This window comes from Macrobrachium rosenbergii, chromosome 2 (assembly GCF_040412425.1).
Source record: "Macrobrachium rosenbergii isolate ZJJX-2024 chromosome 2, ASM4041242v1, whole genome shotgun sequence".
NCBI classification, from domain to species: Eukaryota; Metazoa; Arthropoda; class Malacostraca; order Decapoda; family Palaemonidae; genus Macrobrachium; species Macrobrachium rosenbergii.
The window spans coordinates 22,294,601-22,312,414 of NC_089742.1; the positions used below are offsets into that span (position 1 = coordinate 22,294,601).

A 17,814-nucleotide genomic window follows, 5' to 3' on the forward strand; every position below is an offset into this window, starting at 1 on the left:
TTTTTTTATACAATTTAGATCATTCCTATCTTTAAAATTTACTTTTTTTATAATCCCCTAACAACCCCAACCACTGAACATAAAAGGTCAAGGGTGCATACAGCTACAACTCAAGGTAAACAGATAGAAAATATGCTTCATGTATTGAGCAAGAAATTGCAGTACCACAGTAACCTAACCTATTACCTGCTGTGGTTAAGTTCTCATTAAATACATGAAAGATATTTTTCCATCTATTTTCTCTGGTATTATGCATTACCTAGTTTTGTCTTGGCCTAGCCAAAGCCCAAAACTAGGTGAAACCTTGTATTTAAAAAGTATTAGACAAACATGCAGAAAATTGGGTCAGAATGCGCCCAAGTTGGCCTAGCCTACTGTAGGTAAGGGGGCCATCTTGTCTAAGGGTTCCAGGGGTGAATCCCAGGGCTAGGTAAACATTTTAGGAATGTGAGGTAAGGATATGAAAGTTTTATGTTAACCAGGGTAAAAGTCGGTGCCAATCCCTGGATTGGAGTGTCTCCTCATTTGCACAGGGGACAAAAATCTTTCTATGAAATGGAACAGACATTACCATTTAATACTGATTATTACTGTGGGCTACACTGATTCAGAAGAAGGCTAGTGAATGAATCATGAAACCTGGGCCATAAAGCCATTCAGCATTGGTCAGTGATAAGAGGGAGTTGTAGTGGTTTTACAGCAAGGCAGAGATCCAGAAATAAAAGATGAAGTACACGGAACTAACGGTGAAATTAAAACAAAACCACAAAGCTGAAAAAAGAAGTAATTATAACGAGGTTGGTAGATCTAAGTAGTAGCTCCGTGGCAGCGATTTCCTTCTAACTTGACTTTTTCTACAGTTTTTTGGTTAAATTTTGTCACACTAATGTAATTAACCTGTAATTAACCCCTGGTCAATGTCCAGAACAACCCGCGGTGAGATATAAGAAAATAGGTCACACTATAATTTTCACAATATAAAATAATAAAACTTTGTCTCTGAACACTTTTCGAGGAGATTCACCATATCCGAGATATTAATGATTATCTAAACGGCATCCTCGAAAAATTTTCTAAGTCGTTTTGTTTACATCCAGTAGCACTTCATAATTACTTGATCTTACTGGAGTTAGTTCGAAAATGAGGTTTTACTGTAATGTTTCTCAGAAAGAGTGTAATGTTTCTCAGAAAACTAGTTCCCCATCGAATGATTTTGATTTTTGACTTATAAGGTTCATATCCCCAACCCCCCCTCCATAGCTAATATGGCAAAATTGTGGGTGTTTCCTCATCAAGTGGCCTAAAACGCTTTAAATATGAAAAAACATTTTACTTTTAATTTTGGTACTTTATGCAAGCGGAGTTATTCTGGACATTCACCAACCCCTGAAGTCCATCCAACAAGGGGTTTCCATGCGTGATCTTCACAAGACAGAGCACGGGTACATCTGATTGGAACAATTCATATCCCATCCGGCAAGTGCAATAACTTGTTAACGTATGGGTACCGCCCGCCCTGGGCCAGTACTAAACACGGCGAAGGGACATTCCATTTGGCTGACAACAAACAAATGCACTCCCAGTATCAGAAGCCCTTAAAGTGTAGAAAAAACCAGTTTCCAAGGTAAAAACAGGTGCGGAACTAATACTTAGAATTACCAAGAGCTTGGCCAGCACGATGAAATGGGAATGGGGATAAAGAAAAAGGCTATATAATAGGTGTTTCTAGCCTAGGAGCTGAAAGGATGCCACAAACACCCTCTAGTAACCCCACAGTGCACCACATGGGATGCACTGACGGTATTAACCTCTTACAAAGCAGTAGCAGCATATCAAGAGATGGGAATTTGGCTGCTCGGGGGAAAAATGGCCGAGCTACCATCCCTCCTATACTGGCCCAGTGTCAACTTATGACATAGCCTAGTTACTTTTCGTTTTACTATTAGGCTATATCAGAATATGAGACAATCAGTACATACGGATACTTGCCATTTCCTTTCAGTTGCTTACCTGAAAAGCACTTATCCTGTCCGCCTGCAAACTTACCAAAGGCTAAGGGAATGGAGTGAGTCCACGATAGAGACACAGGCAGGGTAGGCTAACCCAGCCTACGTTTCAAGAAAACATCCTAGGCTACAATCCCACAAGGCTGTGATTAACGTCAACGTTTTACTATAACAAAGCATCCTTGAAATAATTTAACAGTTTTAACACTAATATGAGTACTCTAGCCTAAGGTCCAGTCGCATTGGACGGGTTAGTCAAAGTTGCCTAAAAAAGGTAACCAATAAATTTACCCTGTCGATATTTTCATTATACTCACCGGCGTGTCAAAGCAATACATACATTCATCTTTGTACACTTTGTCCCCTGCTCTAGGAACTCGAATTTTACCAAAATGTTGCTTTAACTTCTCCATTATACGTTAAGTCGATCAAATAGTACTCGAACGACTATGACACAAACAAAATTCTACTCGTAACGCTGCTGACCGCAAGGGCGAAGAGTTATGTAGTAGTGTTCTCTGTGGTCGTCTTATAATCTTAACTTCTTATTCATAAAAAAAGTTGAAACACGTTATTTAACAACGTTAATTTATGTTTAAAGTATTATCTTATCTATATTTACTTTATAAATGTCAATTTTTTATGAATTTATAAAATTAAATATAAAGAAAAGCTCTCGTCTGCGTCACAATCTAATGGAACGCTTTCGATGAAATAGGAAAATGTTAAAAAAAGTGCATTCTATTAATAACAATGCCAGTAACACAGACGCTTCTACCCTAATATTAATTTTTTTCCATCGTACTTTATTTCAAAGAAATATAAATGGCTGGAAGTACGAAATTGTGTTTCTTTCTCGTGTTTACTACTTTAAACCCATTCATAATGTAATGTTTACTGCAGTCAAGAGATGTTCAATTCATTTATTAAAAAAATGTTTGATTAAATTTCGGTGTTCTAAAAGATGACGCCCACGAACACCGATACTGGAATTCTACTCTTTGTCAATGCATCACCGAAATGCATATCACAATAAATGGACATTATTCGTTGTGGAATTAGTTACTTGAAAATATAAGATAACATGAAAATATTCACACGACATGTATTTTCGACGCACACACGAATTTGAAAACCAGTGTTTACTGCGCGTAGAACGTCATGTCACACAGGAAAGTACCTTGCGAACCATCTGAAAAGACCAGAGAGAAGACTATTCTTAGGAGGGCGTATTCTCACTACGCCATAGGGAAGTTACATAGATTGTCTAAACTAAATAAGCAAGTACTTTTTCTTGCGATTCCCTGATGTCTTGGTATTAAACCTCTTACTAGGGAAATATGGGTCAACTTAAAATGGGTGATTGATTTATCATTTCGTCACTTTGGTGCGCCTTGTGTTGCGTTGATTGATTTTAGGTTTAGTATTTTCTAAGGAGCCGTAACATTGTGTAGTGATGGATTTAATTGTACAAAAAGTGACGAGAATTGTTGTTTAAGAGTCTCAATTTTATTGACTGATGGAATGACTATTGATTATTTACGAAAGACGCCCATGAGGAATATGAACAATTGCTTAATAAGCCTTAGGGGCCGTTCAAAAATTACGTAACACTTTTTTTTTGGTAATTTTTGACCCCTCCCCCCTTGCCACGCCTTATGACACATGTCCAAACCCCCTAGAAAATTATGTAACATTAGCTAGTACTCCTCAGTTAGTATGTTTGCTTTGTTTAAAATAATAATATATTAAAGTCTAGCCTAATACCTGGAAATTATTACCTTTAGGTTTTCTTAATATTATGTTATGATATTAAGGAATCACAGATAAATTTGAAATGAAAATGTTCTCTTATGATATTTACTTAATTTCCTAAGTTACTTAATTGGTAACTCTGAGCAGTCGCCTTTGTAGCCAGCAAGATGCCAGTTTTTAGTTTGTGATATTGTGTTCTTTAAGTTTATCAAAATACACAAAGTCGACTATGCCTAAGTTTAGAAGAGGATTAATTTAATTTGCGATATTTTTCTAAGTCATATTTATGCACAAAGTAGAGAATGTCGGGGCTCAGAAAAGGGATGAGTTTGTGATATTATTCTATGTTGTGTAATACATACAGTAGAAAATGTTGAGGTACAAACAAGGGTTGAGTTTGTGATATTTTTTAAACATATAACTATGCAAAAAAAAAAAAAAAAAAAAATAAAATAAATACCATATTCTCAACATTACTAAAATATAATAAAAGTCTATTGCAGAATCTTTACTATCTCTCTGTTGCTCTTCTACACTGACATCTTTTCAAGAGAAACAAAGGGAAAAAATCTGAAAATGTTATGTAACTTATGGCTGCTCCCCCGCCCTCACGCCCACTGTCACACTCATAACCTTTCACAATAAGCCCCCTCCCCCACTAAGGGGTTATGTAATTTTTGAACGGCCCCTTACTTACAACGATAATAATAATAATAATCATAATATTGTTACTATCATTTCAGGGGATACTCTATGAACAAGGTCCCACACCACGTTATATAAGAGACTTAAACGAAAGAATCAACGGAAGCGAAGGGTAATTTTTCAAATTATAATGGTTATCAGTAAACATTTTAAGGCAAATAATTCTAAATGACCAAATGCTGAAAAAGACAAAACGGAGGAAGTGAAAAACAAATGAATAACAACAAAGATACATCAGGAAACAAATAAATGTAGAAATACATTGCCTTTGGCACCACGGAGGTAAAATACACTAGTAAACGCTGATCTTCTTTTTTTTTTTTTTTGAAGGGACGGACAGACATTTATTTCTATACTATATATTTTAAATAAGATGGTTTTGGTATGTGGAACTGATGGGGGGCGGGGGGTGGAAACATTAGTGTGAGAATTACTTTTAGCTTCAGCCTTGTGTTTTTAAAAAATAATGAAGAGTGAGTTCAACTTAAAAACTTGTGTTCTCTCCACTTAGTTTGTTATGTTAGATATAAAAGAATCTTTTATGATTTATTTTCTATATACTTAAAAAGCTAAGGCGTTTTCGAACTTAATATCCCTGAATATCTCTGATTCCTGTTAGATGATGTGAAAAAATGGCGTTTTAAAAGGGAAATTATTATTATTATTATTATTATTATTATTATTATTATTATTATTATTATTATTATTATTATTATTATTATTATTTAAAGATAAATCAATATAGATAGCTTTCGGGAATATTTAAAGATTCTCAATGAGATTAAAGGGGAACTTGAACGGTTCCCTGAAAGCTATCTATATTGATTTGTCTTTAAATATATTATGTGCATATACATAACTGTGATTTGTTTCTCCAATTTAAGACTCATGCTACTACGAGTAGTTTTTAATTATTATTATTATTATTATTATTATTATTATTATTATTATTATTATTATTATTATTATTATTATTATTCATAAGATGAAACTTATTCATATGGAACAAGCCCACGGGAGCCATTGACTTGAAATTCAAGCTTCCAAAGAATATGATGTTCATTAGGAAGAAGTAAGAGGAGGTAAAGGGAAACAACAAAGACGAAAAATGCTGAAGACGACCTTAATGAAGGCCGAAAGTTCGTGTTTTTATATTCATTCACTTATTCTTTGTTTTCAGCAGTGACCTTTTCCCTCAACCAAATATTTTACGATACTGAAATTCTAATCTTTATTGTTTTCCTCTGCACAGTCTGTTTATAAGTTCGTTTATCCTGAATGTTTGAGTTTTCTTACAGAGAGAACAGGGATGTAAAGCATATATCGATACTATAGTTAAGTATTTGAATTTCCTAATTTAAGGGATTTGTGTTGAGTCGCTCAAACCCAAAATTGATACTGGCACCCAAATCTTGATTTCTTGCAGTAACATTATGTTATCATTAATAAATTAGTGTTAAAAATGCCACGAAAATTATTTGAATATAAGTTTTTTAAAGCACAACACAAACCGGGGTCTCAGTCAGGCAGGGCAGCCGATTTTTTTAAAAGAAGGCATCATTGTAACCCCATATAAAAATTTGGGAAAAATTTTCTTTCGGGAAATTCAAAGACTCATTGGTTTACAATTTTCTGCCCAGTGCCCTGTAGTATAGACTAAAGTAATTTAAGGACAATGCTGAAATAACAGTGTATTAACAGTAGCCTACAATTTAGAGCAGAACACAACGGCATGGAGACAAATACCTTCTCGTATTTGTTTACCCTTAGACTGATGATGGTAGACTAGCAGTAACAAATGAACTTCGTCCAGAGATAAATGAAACAGCGCCTGAAATACGTCGTTGGCATCAGATTCTTGCCTTTCCGAAGAATCATCTGTCGCATCCAAGAGCCTTGGGTGACCTTATGCTATTGCGTTCAGGTATTATGTGGTGCCCTGCATACCAAGTCTGTAAGTTAGCTATAAAACGACCTTCAGGGAGCTTTAAGTTGTCCAGGGACATAGATACTGAATATACTGAGCAGGTAGGATGAAGACTAAAACTGGACTGAACTCATGCTAAAAAAAAAAAATTCAAATAGAAGGAGGAGGTTATTAGCAAATTATTATAATAAATTATGCCTAAATACGATATGGATTTTGAGTCGCTGCTGAGGCATATGTAACTGAGGTTTTATATAATTTTCTTCTACGGAAAGATAGACTAGTTTCTTTGAAAGAAGTTCGAGCCTATGTGGCGGAAAGATTTTCCATACTCTAAGGTTCATTAAGAAAACTTGTCATGAATTTAAAATGATGCAGTTATCCAAAGCTGGAGTATTTAGTGTTTAAATAGTTCTGTAGATATTCTAAGATATAACTTTGCTCAACTGTGAAACTGACCCCAGGTCTTAGGGGCATAAACTGAGCGAATTAGTCGAGTAATAGAATTGAAGTCATGTTCCACTAATGGGTAAAGAGATAGCACAGAAAAGATCAGACCGTGCCTTCCCAAAATCTTAATTTTCCCAATGTTACAGCTTCTTCGGCCACACTCTGTGTGGATTCCCGAGTATTCTGAGGTGAAAACTTCCTTTATTCACGCACCTGTTGCAGATGTACCGTGACTGGAGCATGGTAGAGATGAAAACCACATGAAGCTCTGTCGCGGGATGTTGACCCAGTTTCCTTCTTCATTAAAAAGAATGGGTCTTCAGCGTGTTTGAGAGACACATCCCACTCGTTAGACCAGTGGTTCTTAACCTTTTTCATACTATGACCCCCCGAGACTCTTCAGGATATTACCGTAACCCTTATAATAAATTTTGAAATGGTGAACCCTGTGAGAAGGTAAGATAAAACAAAATTATAAGAAGACCATGGTTTATTGAAAATGCCACGAACAAAAACCTTGAAAAATTCCACATAGCCTCTATAAATGCTAGAACATTGCAGATTCCACAGAACTATTGAACGTCATACAGATAATAAAGCCTACTTCTCATTCACTCAGTGGGACGGTTGAAATTGTTTTGTAGCCAAAAGTCCATCAAAGCGAGGAGCACCTCATGTCAGCGTCGATCGCAAGCCTATTGCGTGCCTTCGTTTTCAGTGCTACCAAACTGGTAGAAACCCAACTGGCTAATCCAAATATATGAAAATAAATTATATTCTCCCGAACCCTTTGTGACCCCCTGAAAAACCCCAAACGACCCACGACGCCCAGGTTAAGAACCGCTGCGTTAGACAGTCAGCAAATGGCACGTTCTTGCACTCCTTCGAAGAAGCTTGAAAAGTTTCTTCGAAAAATAATTACATTCTGTTTGACGCAATCAGATTCACAGGACATTACTAGCTCCTTGGGAATCAAAGGATTATATACACCCATTTCTATACTGCGTGGTCGACAAATTATATTAATAATTTGCTGTTTTGCCTGTTTACTTCCCTTGTAATGGTGTACCTAAGTGTAAACCAAATTTGGACGACTGCTAAGAACCCTTTTACGAACACACAATGACCATGAGGGGAAACTAGGTGTCATTAACGGTAAGGATAAATAATATATTGCACGCATCGCGGTCATCGATCGAGCCTCTTTGGTGCCGTTCTTCACGTACTGCTTCAACGTAAAACACTGACATTTGATGGTAACTTACAACATGACATCGATGTTCCATTTAATTTTGCTCGTAACTACCTCGACTGCATTCAGATAATCTTAAGATTTCCTTCATGATCGCTCTGTTGGATGATCCCGAAAAAAAAAAATGTAGTAGGCAAACACTGTCGTCAACAACGGCAACAACATGACGATGAGACTAGTGATCATCGTGCACTTTCCCTCCGTTCCATAAATCGCCCTCGTATCGCCCTCATTCTAAAGGCTCACCAGCAATTCTCAGCGATTTCCTCTCATCACGCGACTTACCAACTGTTCGTAAGCTGTTACTACGACGGGCAACGAGGAATCAGTTAAGAGATCAGGTAAATCACTAGACCCATTTATACAGCGCAGGGTTTGGCCCCCTCCAAACTGACTTTTCAGCGAGAGAGAGAGAGAGAGAGAGAGAGAGAGAGAGAGAGAGAGAGAGAGAGAGAGAGAGAGAGATTCACAACATCTTGAGACTTAATCTTTTGTTATATCTTTCTTAATCCCACTTCACACTCGTTCACTTTCCTACCTGATTTCCTCATCTACCAATAATGGTCTTATTGCCCTTCCATCTCCCTCCCTCTCTCCATTTCACATCGCTTTTTCTCCTGACAACGACAAAGAAACAGTGCTCCAACACACCTGCAACGGACATTCGAAAAGAGGGGGAAAAAAGTAAGCGAAGGGTTATGGTGTTAATGACAAATGACGTGGGATGGTACATTTAACCGACGAGTTGCTCCCGAATGACCTGAAAGGCTTTGAGTTACCACATGGATGTGTTTGATGTACGTGAATGCTGATATAAATAATCCATTTATCTCTCTCTCTCTCTCTCTCTCTCTCTCTCTCTCTCTCATGATATACACACACGCGCACACACACATAACACACAAACACACTTGGGAAAGTGCAGTCGGACAAACTGGGTACCGTAGGTGCAGCTCTCAAGTTACGTTTACTAGCGCAAATCCCTGAGATGCATGCGAATATTGCACCAGCCCGTTTTTTTTTTTTTTTTTTTTTTTTTTTACTATGCCCTTAGGTTAGGTTAGATTAGTACCTCCACAGTACGTTGGGTATGGGAAATATAATGGGATTATTTTCAAGAAAATTCTATGGTTAGCTCTTAAGATCCCGCTTTTTTTTTTTTTCAGGGAAAGGTGTCGGTACTCGGTTACATCTCAGGAAAATGCCTCCCGGCCACCAGTCCACCATCTGTAAACAGTGAGTAGCATCTACTGGGATTAAAGGGCGTGGGACAAACAACCTCACCTCTTAGAATATGGCGAGAAACCGAAAGATTGACACTATACTTCAAAGATGCATAGGCATATTATACTGTATATGCATACATATATACATATAGATGTAGATATATATGTAAATATGAGTTAGCCAGATGTTTAAGTAAATTTGATCTCCTTACACATGGCTAACATGTAAACGAGCTTTCTCAAAAGTAGTGTTATAAACGTGCATATAACTGTATGTAAACCTTGCACTTGTTTTTTGAAATCATATCGACTGAATGTTCAGCCCGAGAAGAGATTCATGTATTTCTGAAGGCATCTCCAATAAAAATACCACAGATGATTAACAGCACACAAGACTGGAAGAAGTCTTTTGTGGATGCGCTTGAGAACAGTTTCGAGAGGCCATGATGACGGCAAATGAGAACCAGAGTAACTTCTCTACTGTTCAATGATATAGCACAGCTGTTCTCAGCCTTTTTTGACCTATGCACTCTTTCACCATATGTCAGAATGTCATCGCCCCCCTTTCCAAAATTGTCTGCCTCAAAAGGTGCATTCCAAATAATATGCAACAAAATACTAATACAAACACACAAGCGAGCGGAGAGAAAGCCCAGCGTGACCTCTCAGTAGTGCAGACCGATGCAGACTTCATTTTTTGTGGTCCTAAAGCCAGTTTGAGCCTGCCAATCTGTGTTCACAATCACCCAAAAAAAAAAAAAAAAAAAAAAAAAACTGAAATTCCCCCTGGTTGAGAACCACTAATGTAGCACATAGCATAAGTAGGACTGACTAAAGCCAGTCAGTTGCTGTTGCTGCTGGTGATTTAGCTGGCCTTATGCCACCAAAGGCTCATGCTCCTGGGGAATAAGAATCAACTACAGGTGATGAGGAAAGAATCAGGCAGCCCATTTCTCCACCTGTATTACCACTCTAAGCCTGTTAAATGCTTCATCGTCTTACATTTTGAAGAAAATGCAATGTTGCCTTATGTCAGGAAGAGGCTTGCTCTTGATGGCAATTCGCGAGTGGAGAGAGAAATTCATAAATGAATAAGGCCTGCTGTGAACCTCTGGACCCGTACGCCGACAGTCACGTACATTAGGTGATGTGAGGTTTGTAAGCTCAGCCGTCCTTATGATAACACAGGTCCGTGGCAAAGGTAGGGTAAGTTGCTAAAGCGAATGGAAGGCCTATTGTGGGTTTATGGGTTCTGCCCAACCAGCCGAGATGCCAAGGTTTTTGCTGGTTTAAATTAAGCTGAACTTATTCCAGCATTGGACCTTGACTAAAGGAGGCCTCCTTTATGAAAGTGTGCTAAACTGGGAAGAAACAGGGTGTGAACCTCTGGACTAGACGCACCCAACAAATACTTATTGTTCAGAGTAAGGAGGCCTTATGCCAGAGCGAGGTCATGCATAGATTAGCTAGTATGAGGAGAATCTAAAAATTGGAGTGATGTAAGTTTGGAGTTTTGTAATTCCTCCTAAGCTGCCTACAAAGTGATACAGTAAATAGAAATGTCATGAAGTTACTGATAAGATAACATTATAGAGGATTTTCTATACACATACACACACGCACACACACACACACACACCTATATACATAAATATACATATATAAATATATATATATAATATATATATATATATATATATATATATATATATATATATATATATATATATATATATATATACATACACATATATATATATATATATATATTATATATATTATATATATTATATATATATATATATATATATATATACACATATGTACTTTTCCGTTTCTCATTTATTTTTCTAGTTATTTTTTGCTCTGCAGCTTTTCCTACATAGTTAACATCAAATTTCATTCTCCTTATAAATTCAACTCCTTATTTTAGTGATATTGCCTGTAATTCAGTTGTAGACAAACCTTTCCCACTATATATTTTGCTTTATACTTTGCCTTTTGTACACGCATAGCTGCACAAGCAAAGACACGGGTGAGCTAATGCGCTAGCTTATTTTATATAAGAATATAAAACGGCGTTTGTTGTGTTTATCTTATCTGACACAATCCAGATATCAGTTCTTATGATAAAAAGTGTGACTAACGCACAACAAAGCCCTCTAAAGTGTAGCAATTCAAGTTGAGCCGACTAAATAATGTATGGGTAAATCTACGGTGCTTCTCTCTCTCTCTCTCTCTCTCTCTCTCTCTCTCTCTCTCTCTCTCTCTCTCTCTCTCTCTCTCTCTCTCTCTCTCTCTCTATATATATATATATATATATATATATATATATATATATATATATATAAATATATATTATATATATATTTATATATATATATATATATATATATATATATATATATATATATATATATATATATATATATATATAAATCTTCATATACTTTATATATATATATATATATATATATATATATATATGAGATATATCAATATAGTATATATAGGTAAAAGTTAAAAGAGAATAAAACACTCTAATAGCTCGATAATTTCCTGCCTTCCACCAGGCCTCTTCAAGAGCTATATATATATATATATATATATATATATATATATATATATATATATATATATATATATATATATATATATATATATTATGACTGTGGAATATTTTCTGTTAAAACAGAATTCCATCAAATATAGGAGCCCATATAAACGCCAAAATGAGGAAAATAAAGGCTATATTTCAGAGACCAATCTGTCTCTGCCTGAGGAGAGAGACAGTTTGGTCTCTGGAATATAGCCTTTATTTTCCATATTTTAACGTTTATATAGGTTCTTTATATATATATATATATATATATATATATATATATATATATATATATATATATATATATATATATATATATATATATATATATATATATATATATATCAACCCGTATAGTCAACCCGGCAATTAGCCAGTGTTGACCAATGAGCAACAACACCAATTTGATTGAGGAAGCACCGTAGATTTATGCATGCATTATTTACTCGGCTCCACTGTAATCTCTTCACTTTGGAGAGGTTTGAGTTTATAAGGAGATTAAAATTTGATGTTAACTATATATGAAAAGCTGCCGAGCAAAAAATAACAGGAAAAATAAATGAGAAACGAAAAAGTATATATGGGTATGTACATACAGTATATATTCACATATGTATATTTATGTATATAAAAACATATTTATTTATGTATATACTTGTATTTATTTATACTTATTTTTATGTTTACTTTCGCAGAGCAAAAATTAAACAGAAAAATAAATGAGAAGCGAAAAGACTAATTCAATCTATAAAGAAGTCAGTTGAGATGAATTCCATTATTAAGCAGGACAGGATTCTGTGTTCGATCCTTTGAGAAGTATATAGGTTTCAAAACTTGCTAGAAATATTCAGCTGAAAGCATATATATACATATATATGTATGTATGTATGTATGTATGTGTGTATGTATGTATATTGTAAAGTATGTGTGTGTGTGAGCTGGCTTCTCACCGGTTACTTGTATCTAAGTGTAATGGTAGCCTATTCTTGAGCCTTTTAGATGCTTTCAGTTGAATGTTTGTACAAAGTTTTAAAACATGTTTATTTCTCTTAGGGTCGAACACAGAGTTCTTTCCTGAGTAAGACATGAAATTCATCTCAACCGACTTATTTACAGATTGACATACTTTTTAGTTTCTCATTTATATATATATATATATATATATATATATATATATATATATATATATATATATATATATATATATATATATATATATATTATATAGTATATATATACATATACTGTGAGTTTATACATATATATATATTTTATATATATATATATATATATATATATATATATATATATATATATATATATATATATATATATATATATATATATATATATAGAGAGAGAGAGAGAGAGAGAGAGAGAGAGAGAGAGAGAGATAAGATTATGAAGAAAACCCTAGGCTCCATTTATTTCAAAAGAAATATGTAAAATGTACAGTTTTTAAGGGCAAGTGTAGTTAAGCTTGGTCTGTATGATAAGAAAGCTATATGCTTGTCATTTCCCGTAAAGAAATAATCCAGGTCAGCTGTTCCCCAACACAAGATCGTAATTGCCACGCTCACTCTCTGTCAGGTAAGCTCCGCCCATCCTTTCGAGATGTCAAAGATTCATTTGATTAACCTTCTCTATTTGTGAATGTACTGAGTTTTTACTTTAACATAAATAACTGTGTCTTCTACTGTAAAAGTTCTTTTGAATTATATAAACAGACGAAAGCGGTCAGGCCCATAGCCTTTACAGAGGTGGCTTCAGAAAGTGTTATCCGTCAGGTTCTCAATAAGTCCCTTTGTGATCAACTTGTTAAATGTATGCCATGCTGTGCCCCACTATTGGTCATGGAAGTTTTGCGCCTGATCAGAGCCAACGTTGTTTAACTGCAATCTGTTCTTCTTAGAGGGAATGGCACCAGAATGTCGAATTTCTGCGTCTTCAAAAGGTGAATTTGTGCTAATGTCCTCTGTCGCCCCGCCCCGGCCCCCCTCCCCACCACACACACTCAACATTGCCGTATCAGACGTGCTTAGTATTCGGTATAAGACACATGCATCGAACAATGCTCCAGAAACATACGAATGCAAATGAATATCAGAATGCGCACTGGAGCTGGAGCTTTATAAAGGAAAGACCAGAGCTGATGTTATAATCGATGAGGATCATCATCCCGTGCACCCGGTTGGTGGTCGCCACACAGGTGATGTTAGTCAGCGAATAACAGAAGCTTTTATGATAAAAATAGAGGCAAAAAAATGAAGAGCTGGCAGACGCCAATCTCCCTTGGGTTCTTCCTCCTCCTCCTCCTCCTCCTCCCTCCTCCTCCTCCCTTCTCCTACTCCTCCTTCCCACCTTCCCCCCACCCCTGGCCCTCCCTTTCCTATAGGGACGTACAGGTGGCAGCGCAGACAATCGGAATGGCCGTGATCATCATCATCACACGAAAGGACGGATCGTGGGAACGCCAGCCGTCACGGCGCCCGTAGTACAGTGGGTGGCTGGGTGTGGCCCTCTAAACAAATTATTTCCCATAATGCTTTCATGTTATATAATTTGCCCATCGACGATTCTGCCCGTGCAACTGTCACATACACTGATCAGTTGGTCGTTTGCCTTTTTTTCTCACACGAGCATGGAATTTTGTTTTGGGGGTGGGGGGTCAGGTAGGACGGGTGTCGGGGTCCCACGGGGTTTAGTGGTAATGGCTGATGATAAAATGCCATAATCGGTGGAGGCAGAGGGGTGTCGTGGGAGTGATGAGCAATATTTACTCTTTTTTTATATCGCTCGTGTGCTGGTCTAACTGTTGCTTGGTAGTGCGATGAGAAGACGAAGGGGACTATAGTGGTTTATCTTATTCATATATATTTCAAATAAAAGGGATGGTTCAATGTTCCTCAATTAACCATGAAGAAACTTGATATTCACTAAGTAATAAGTTAAAGACAGCATATTATTTGGTCGTTAGCTCAACAACAATTTTTTTCCCTTTCTTTTTTTTTTTTGCTTGACTCTTCTATTGCGTGCGTAACCTCTGCGTAACGTCCTTTTTTATTTATATTTTTTTATGCTTTTAGCGTGAGAGAGCGCGCGCGTGTCGGGCCTCGTAAAAAATAGGATGCGTCCAGCAGAGGCCAGCCAAAATTGGTTCGTCCATAAATACCTCTAAATGGTGAACAGACAACCAGTTAGTTTTTGTATCGTTCATTTTTCCTTTCTCCCCTTCTGGCAAATGTGTCTCTTGGCAGAGCATTCACTGTTGTTTTCTCCTCTTTACCTAGCAAACGATATCCACTGGAGAGCTCTATGGGCGCTGCGTATAAGCATTACGGTTTTCGAGAACGCGTCAAAAAATTAATGTAGTCCAGTCAAATGTTATGAAAAAACATATGAAAAAAAAAGCCGCTCGTGCTTGGCAAGGAATAAACCGGCAGCTTACGACCTAAAACCTGACGAAGATCTTTACCTTGCTCTTGATAACATTCAAGTATGGGATAGCCAAGGAGCCGGACAAAAAAAAAAAAAAAAAAAAACTAAAGAATTACCTGGTAACAGAGAAGGAAGGCTTTGCTCCAAGAATGTTAGAAGCTTCAGACATGAATTACAATGGTAGTCTTTCTCATAAATATCGCGAAAATGGAATACCATTTATTAAATGAAAGGCGGAAAGAACGGACGTATCTTAGGAGAGGACGTCCTCTGTAATTATTATCAATGGAATAGAAACTTCAATTGTAAAATCATCCAGAGATGAATTGGCAAGTTTCAGAGCATTCAGGAATCACGTGTTCTGTCTGTCTGTCTGTCATCTCTAACAGTGTTAGTTTTCCATATTTTCATAACTCAACAAATGACCGGTGTGCTAGAAAAAATTTCCTGTCTAAATTGTGGAGTATTAAACTTTACTTGTTTCTAGATTCATTAATCTTTTGTAATTACTGTACAATGCATAATTTCTTGTTGCCAGTTCGTTATTCAAGAGTCATAATCTTCAAAAACAAAAAGAAATACAGACTCCTATAAGTATTACCTGGATATCATTTCATACAAGTTGTCACCAAGCCACAGGTGAAAGTGTTGTAATCGTGAACTTCTGCCAAGTTGCAAGTGAAAGTGTTCGCATGGAGTACAGTTACCTTGTGCTATTTTCAAGGGACACCATTTCCCAGTTTAATTACAAATTAAATGAGAGGAAATTGTAGTCACACAAACATTATTTAATCACATAAAGTTCAGTAATAAGTTATGCCCAGACCCGGGATTGAACCGGGGACCTTTAGATCTTCAGTCTAACGCTCTCCCAACTGAGCTATCTAGGCTTATAATATTAAATATATCTGATATTTAATGAAGCAGAAATGTGTCGCACGACTTTCAGTGAAATATGATTTAAGCTTCGAATGACTGACCAGTTTCTTGTAGTCAAACTAATGTTAGAGGTTCAATGGTCCCCGACGCCGAAAGAATGTATCTGAGGTAATAAAAAGTTCTATGGAAGTTTTGTTTGATTAAAAATTATACCAATTAAAATACTTTTGTTCATATAATACAGTACAGTATTACATTAATATAACAAAACAATGAATTTGATTGACAAGAAATACATTGGTCAAGATGAAGCTATCATGAAAGAATTGACACAATGTGAAACTAGAAAACCTTCGGAATGAAATAAGCACATTGGGAAAGATGATAACCACCATCGTCATCCCGGAGCTCGAAGAGGAAAGTTTTTCTTAATTTCTAAAGTGTAGCACAAGTATATGATCTCTTCAATGGTCCCAAAATGACTGAAGTTAACCAGTGATCAAGAAGTTATGAGTCATAGAATTTTGGTTAGATGTAAGGTGATAAAAGACAGCCTTGAGTGTTCATGACATAAAACTGTAACTTTTTCAAACAATTCATAAAGTGGTTTTCTGCCTTTTCTGTTTATTGCTAACTGATCCTCCTTTGGTTTCCCTTATTATTTTAATGATGTACACAGACAATAATTGGCAAAGGGAATCCCTCTCAGGATGCTACTGAACATGAGGTGCTCATCCAGCTTATATCCCTAACAAGAGGAAGCTTAGGAGAAAAGACGACGATCAGTGACACAGTCGCTCTTTAACTGCTGAATCTTGGGTGAACTCCCCGTGCTTTTAAAGCTGCCGCAACATCAGAAGCTTCATACACCTGCACAGTAAAAGCTGTTATGAAAGAAATAACACACCTAAAAATTGGAAAGCTTTTGTAATTAAAGAAGCTTATGGGGAAAGATGATAACTACCACCATCATCCTGGAACTCAAAAACGAATGTTTTTATTAAAAGAACTGGAGACTGACCAATACACATTCCACTTTCAGGGGATTAAGAATCGATTACAAAGTGATTGGTGTTAACCGGGGATCAAGGAGTTATGTTACAGGATTATTATCAGATGTAAGGTGACAAAAGACAGACTTCAGTCTTCATGACATGAAACTGTAACTTCTTCAAGAACTTCACAGAGCAGTTTTCTATCTTTTCTGGCCTTTTCTGTTAATTGCTAACAGGACTTACCTAGGTTTCCCCTATCATTCTACTGATGTACATAGAAAGTCAATAACAAAGGGAACCCCTCTCAGGATGCTAATAAACATGAGATGCTCTGCCAACTTATATCCCTATTATTTATTCAAGGTATTTTCCCTGACAAAAGGATGCTCAGGAGAAAAGACAATGATCATTGAAGCAGTTGCACTTCAGCTGCTTAATTGTGAGTAAACCCTTGTGCAGAAAACTTCCACCGCATCAGAAACTTCATGCACTTGCACGGAAGGCTCACAGTAGTGTTAAACCACCCGCCATATCTGCATCTTTCAATTCTATCTTGCATACTTTCCCTAAATGTTGAGG

At 36.3% G+C, this 17,814-nt stretch overlaps 1 protein-coding gene and 1 non-coding gene across 3 annotated transcripts in view; both read right to left on the reverse strand.

Moving 5' to 3' along the window:
- The window catches only part of Usp5 (ubiquitin specific protease 5), a 50,792-nt gene extending 48,258 nt beyond the window's left edge, over positions 1 to 2,534 (reverse strand). Inside the window, exon 1 of one of the 2 annotated variants that reach the window (XM_067113046.1) lies at positions 2,324 to 2,534. In XM_067113046.1, coding sequence (XP_066969147.1) covers positions 2,324 to 2,419 — 96 coding nt within the window. In that variant the 5' untranslated portion in view covers positions 2,420 to 2,534. The remainder of the gene's footprint in view (positions 1 to 2,323) is intronic. The other variant, XM_067113051.1, reaches the window with a different exon arrangement.
- Positions 2,535 to 16,178: 13,644 nt separating this feature from the next.
- TRNAF-GAA (transfer RNA phenylalanine (anticodon GAA)) lies at positions 16,179 to 16,251 on the reverse strand. Its single transcript has one exon. It is a non-coding gene; the product is annotated as a tRNA-Phe (tRNA).
- Positions 16,252 to 17,814: the final 1,563 nt, after the last annotated feature.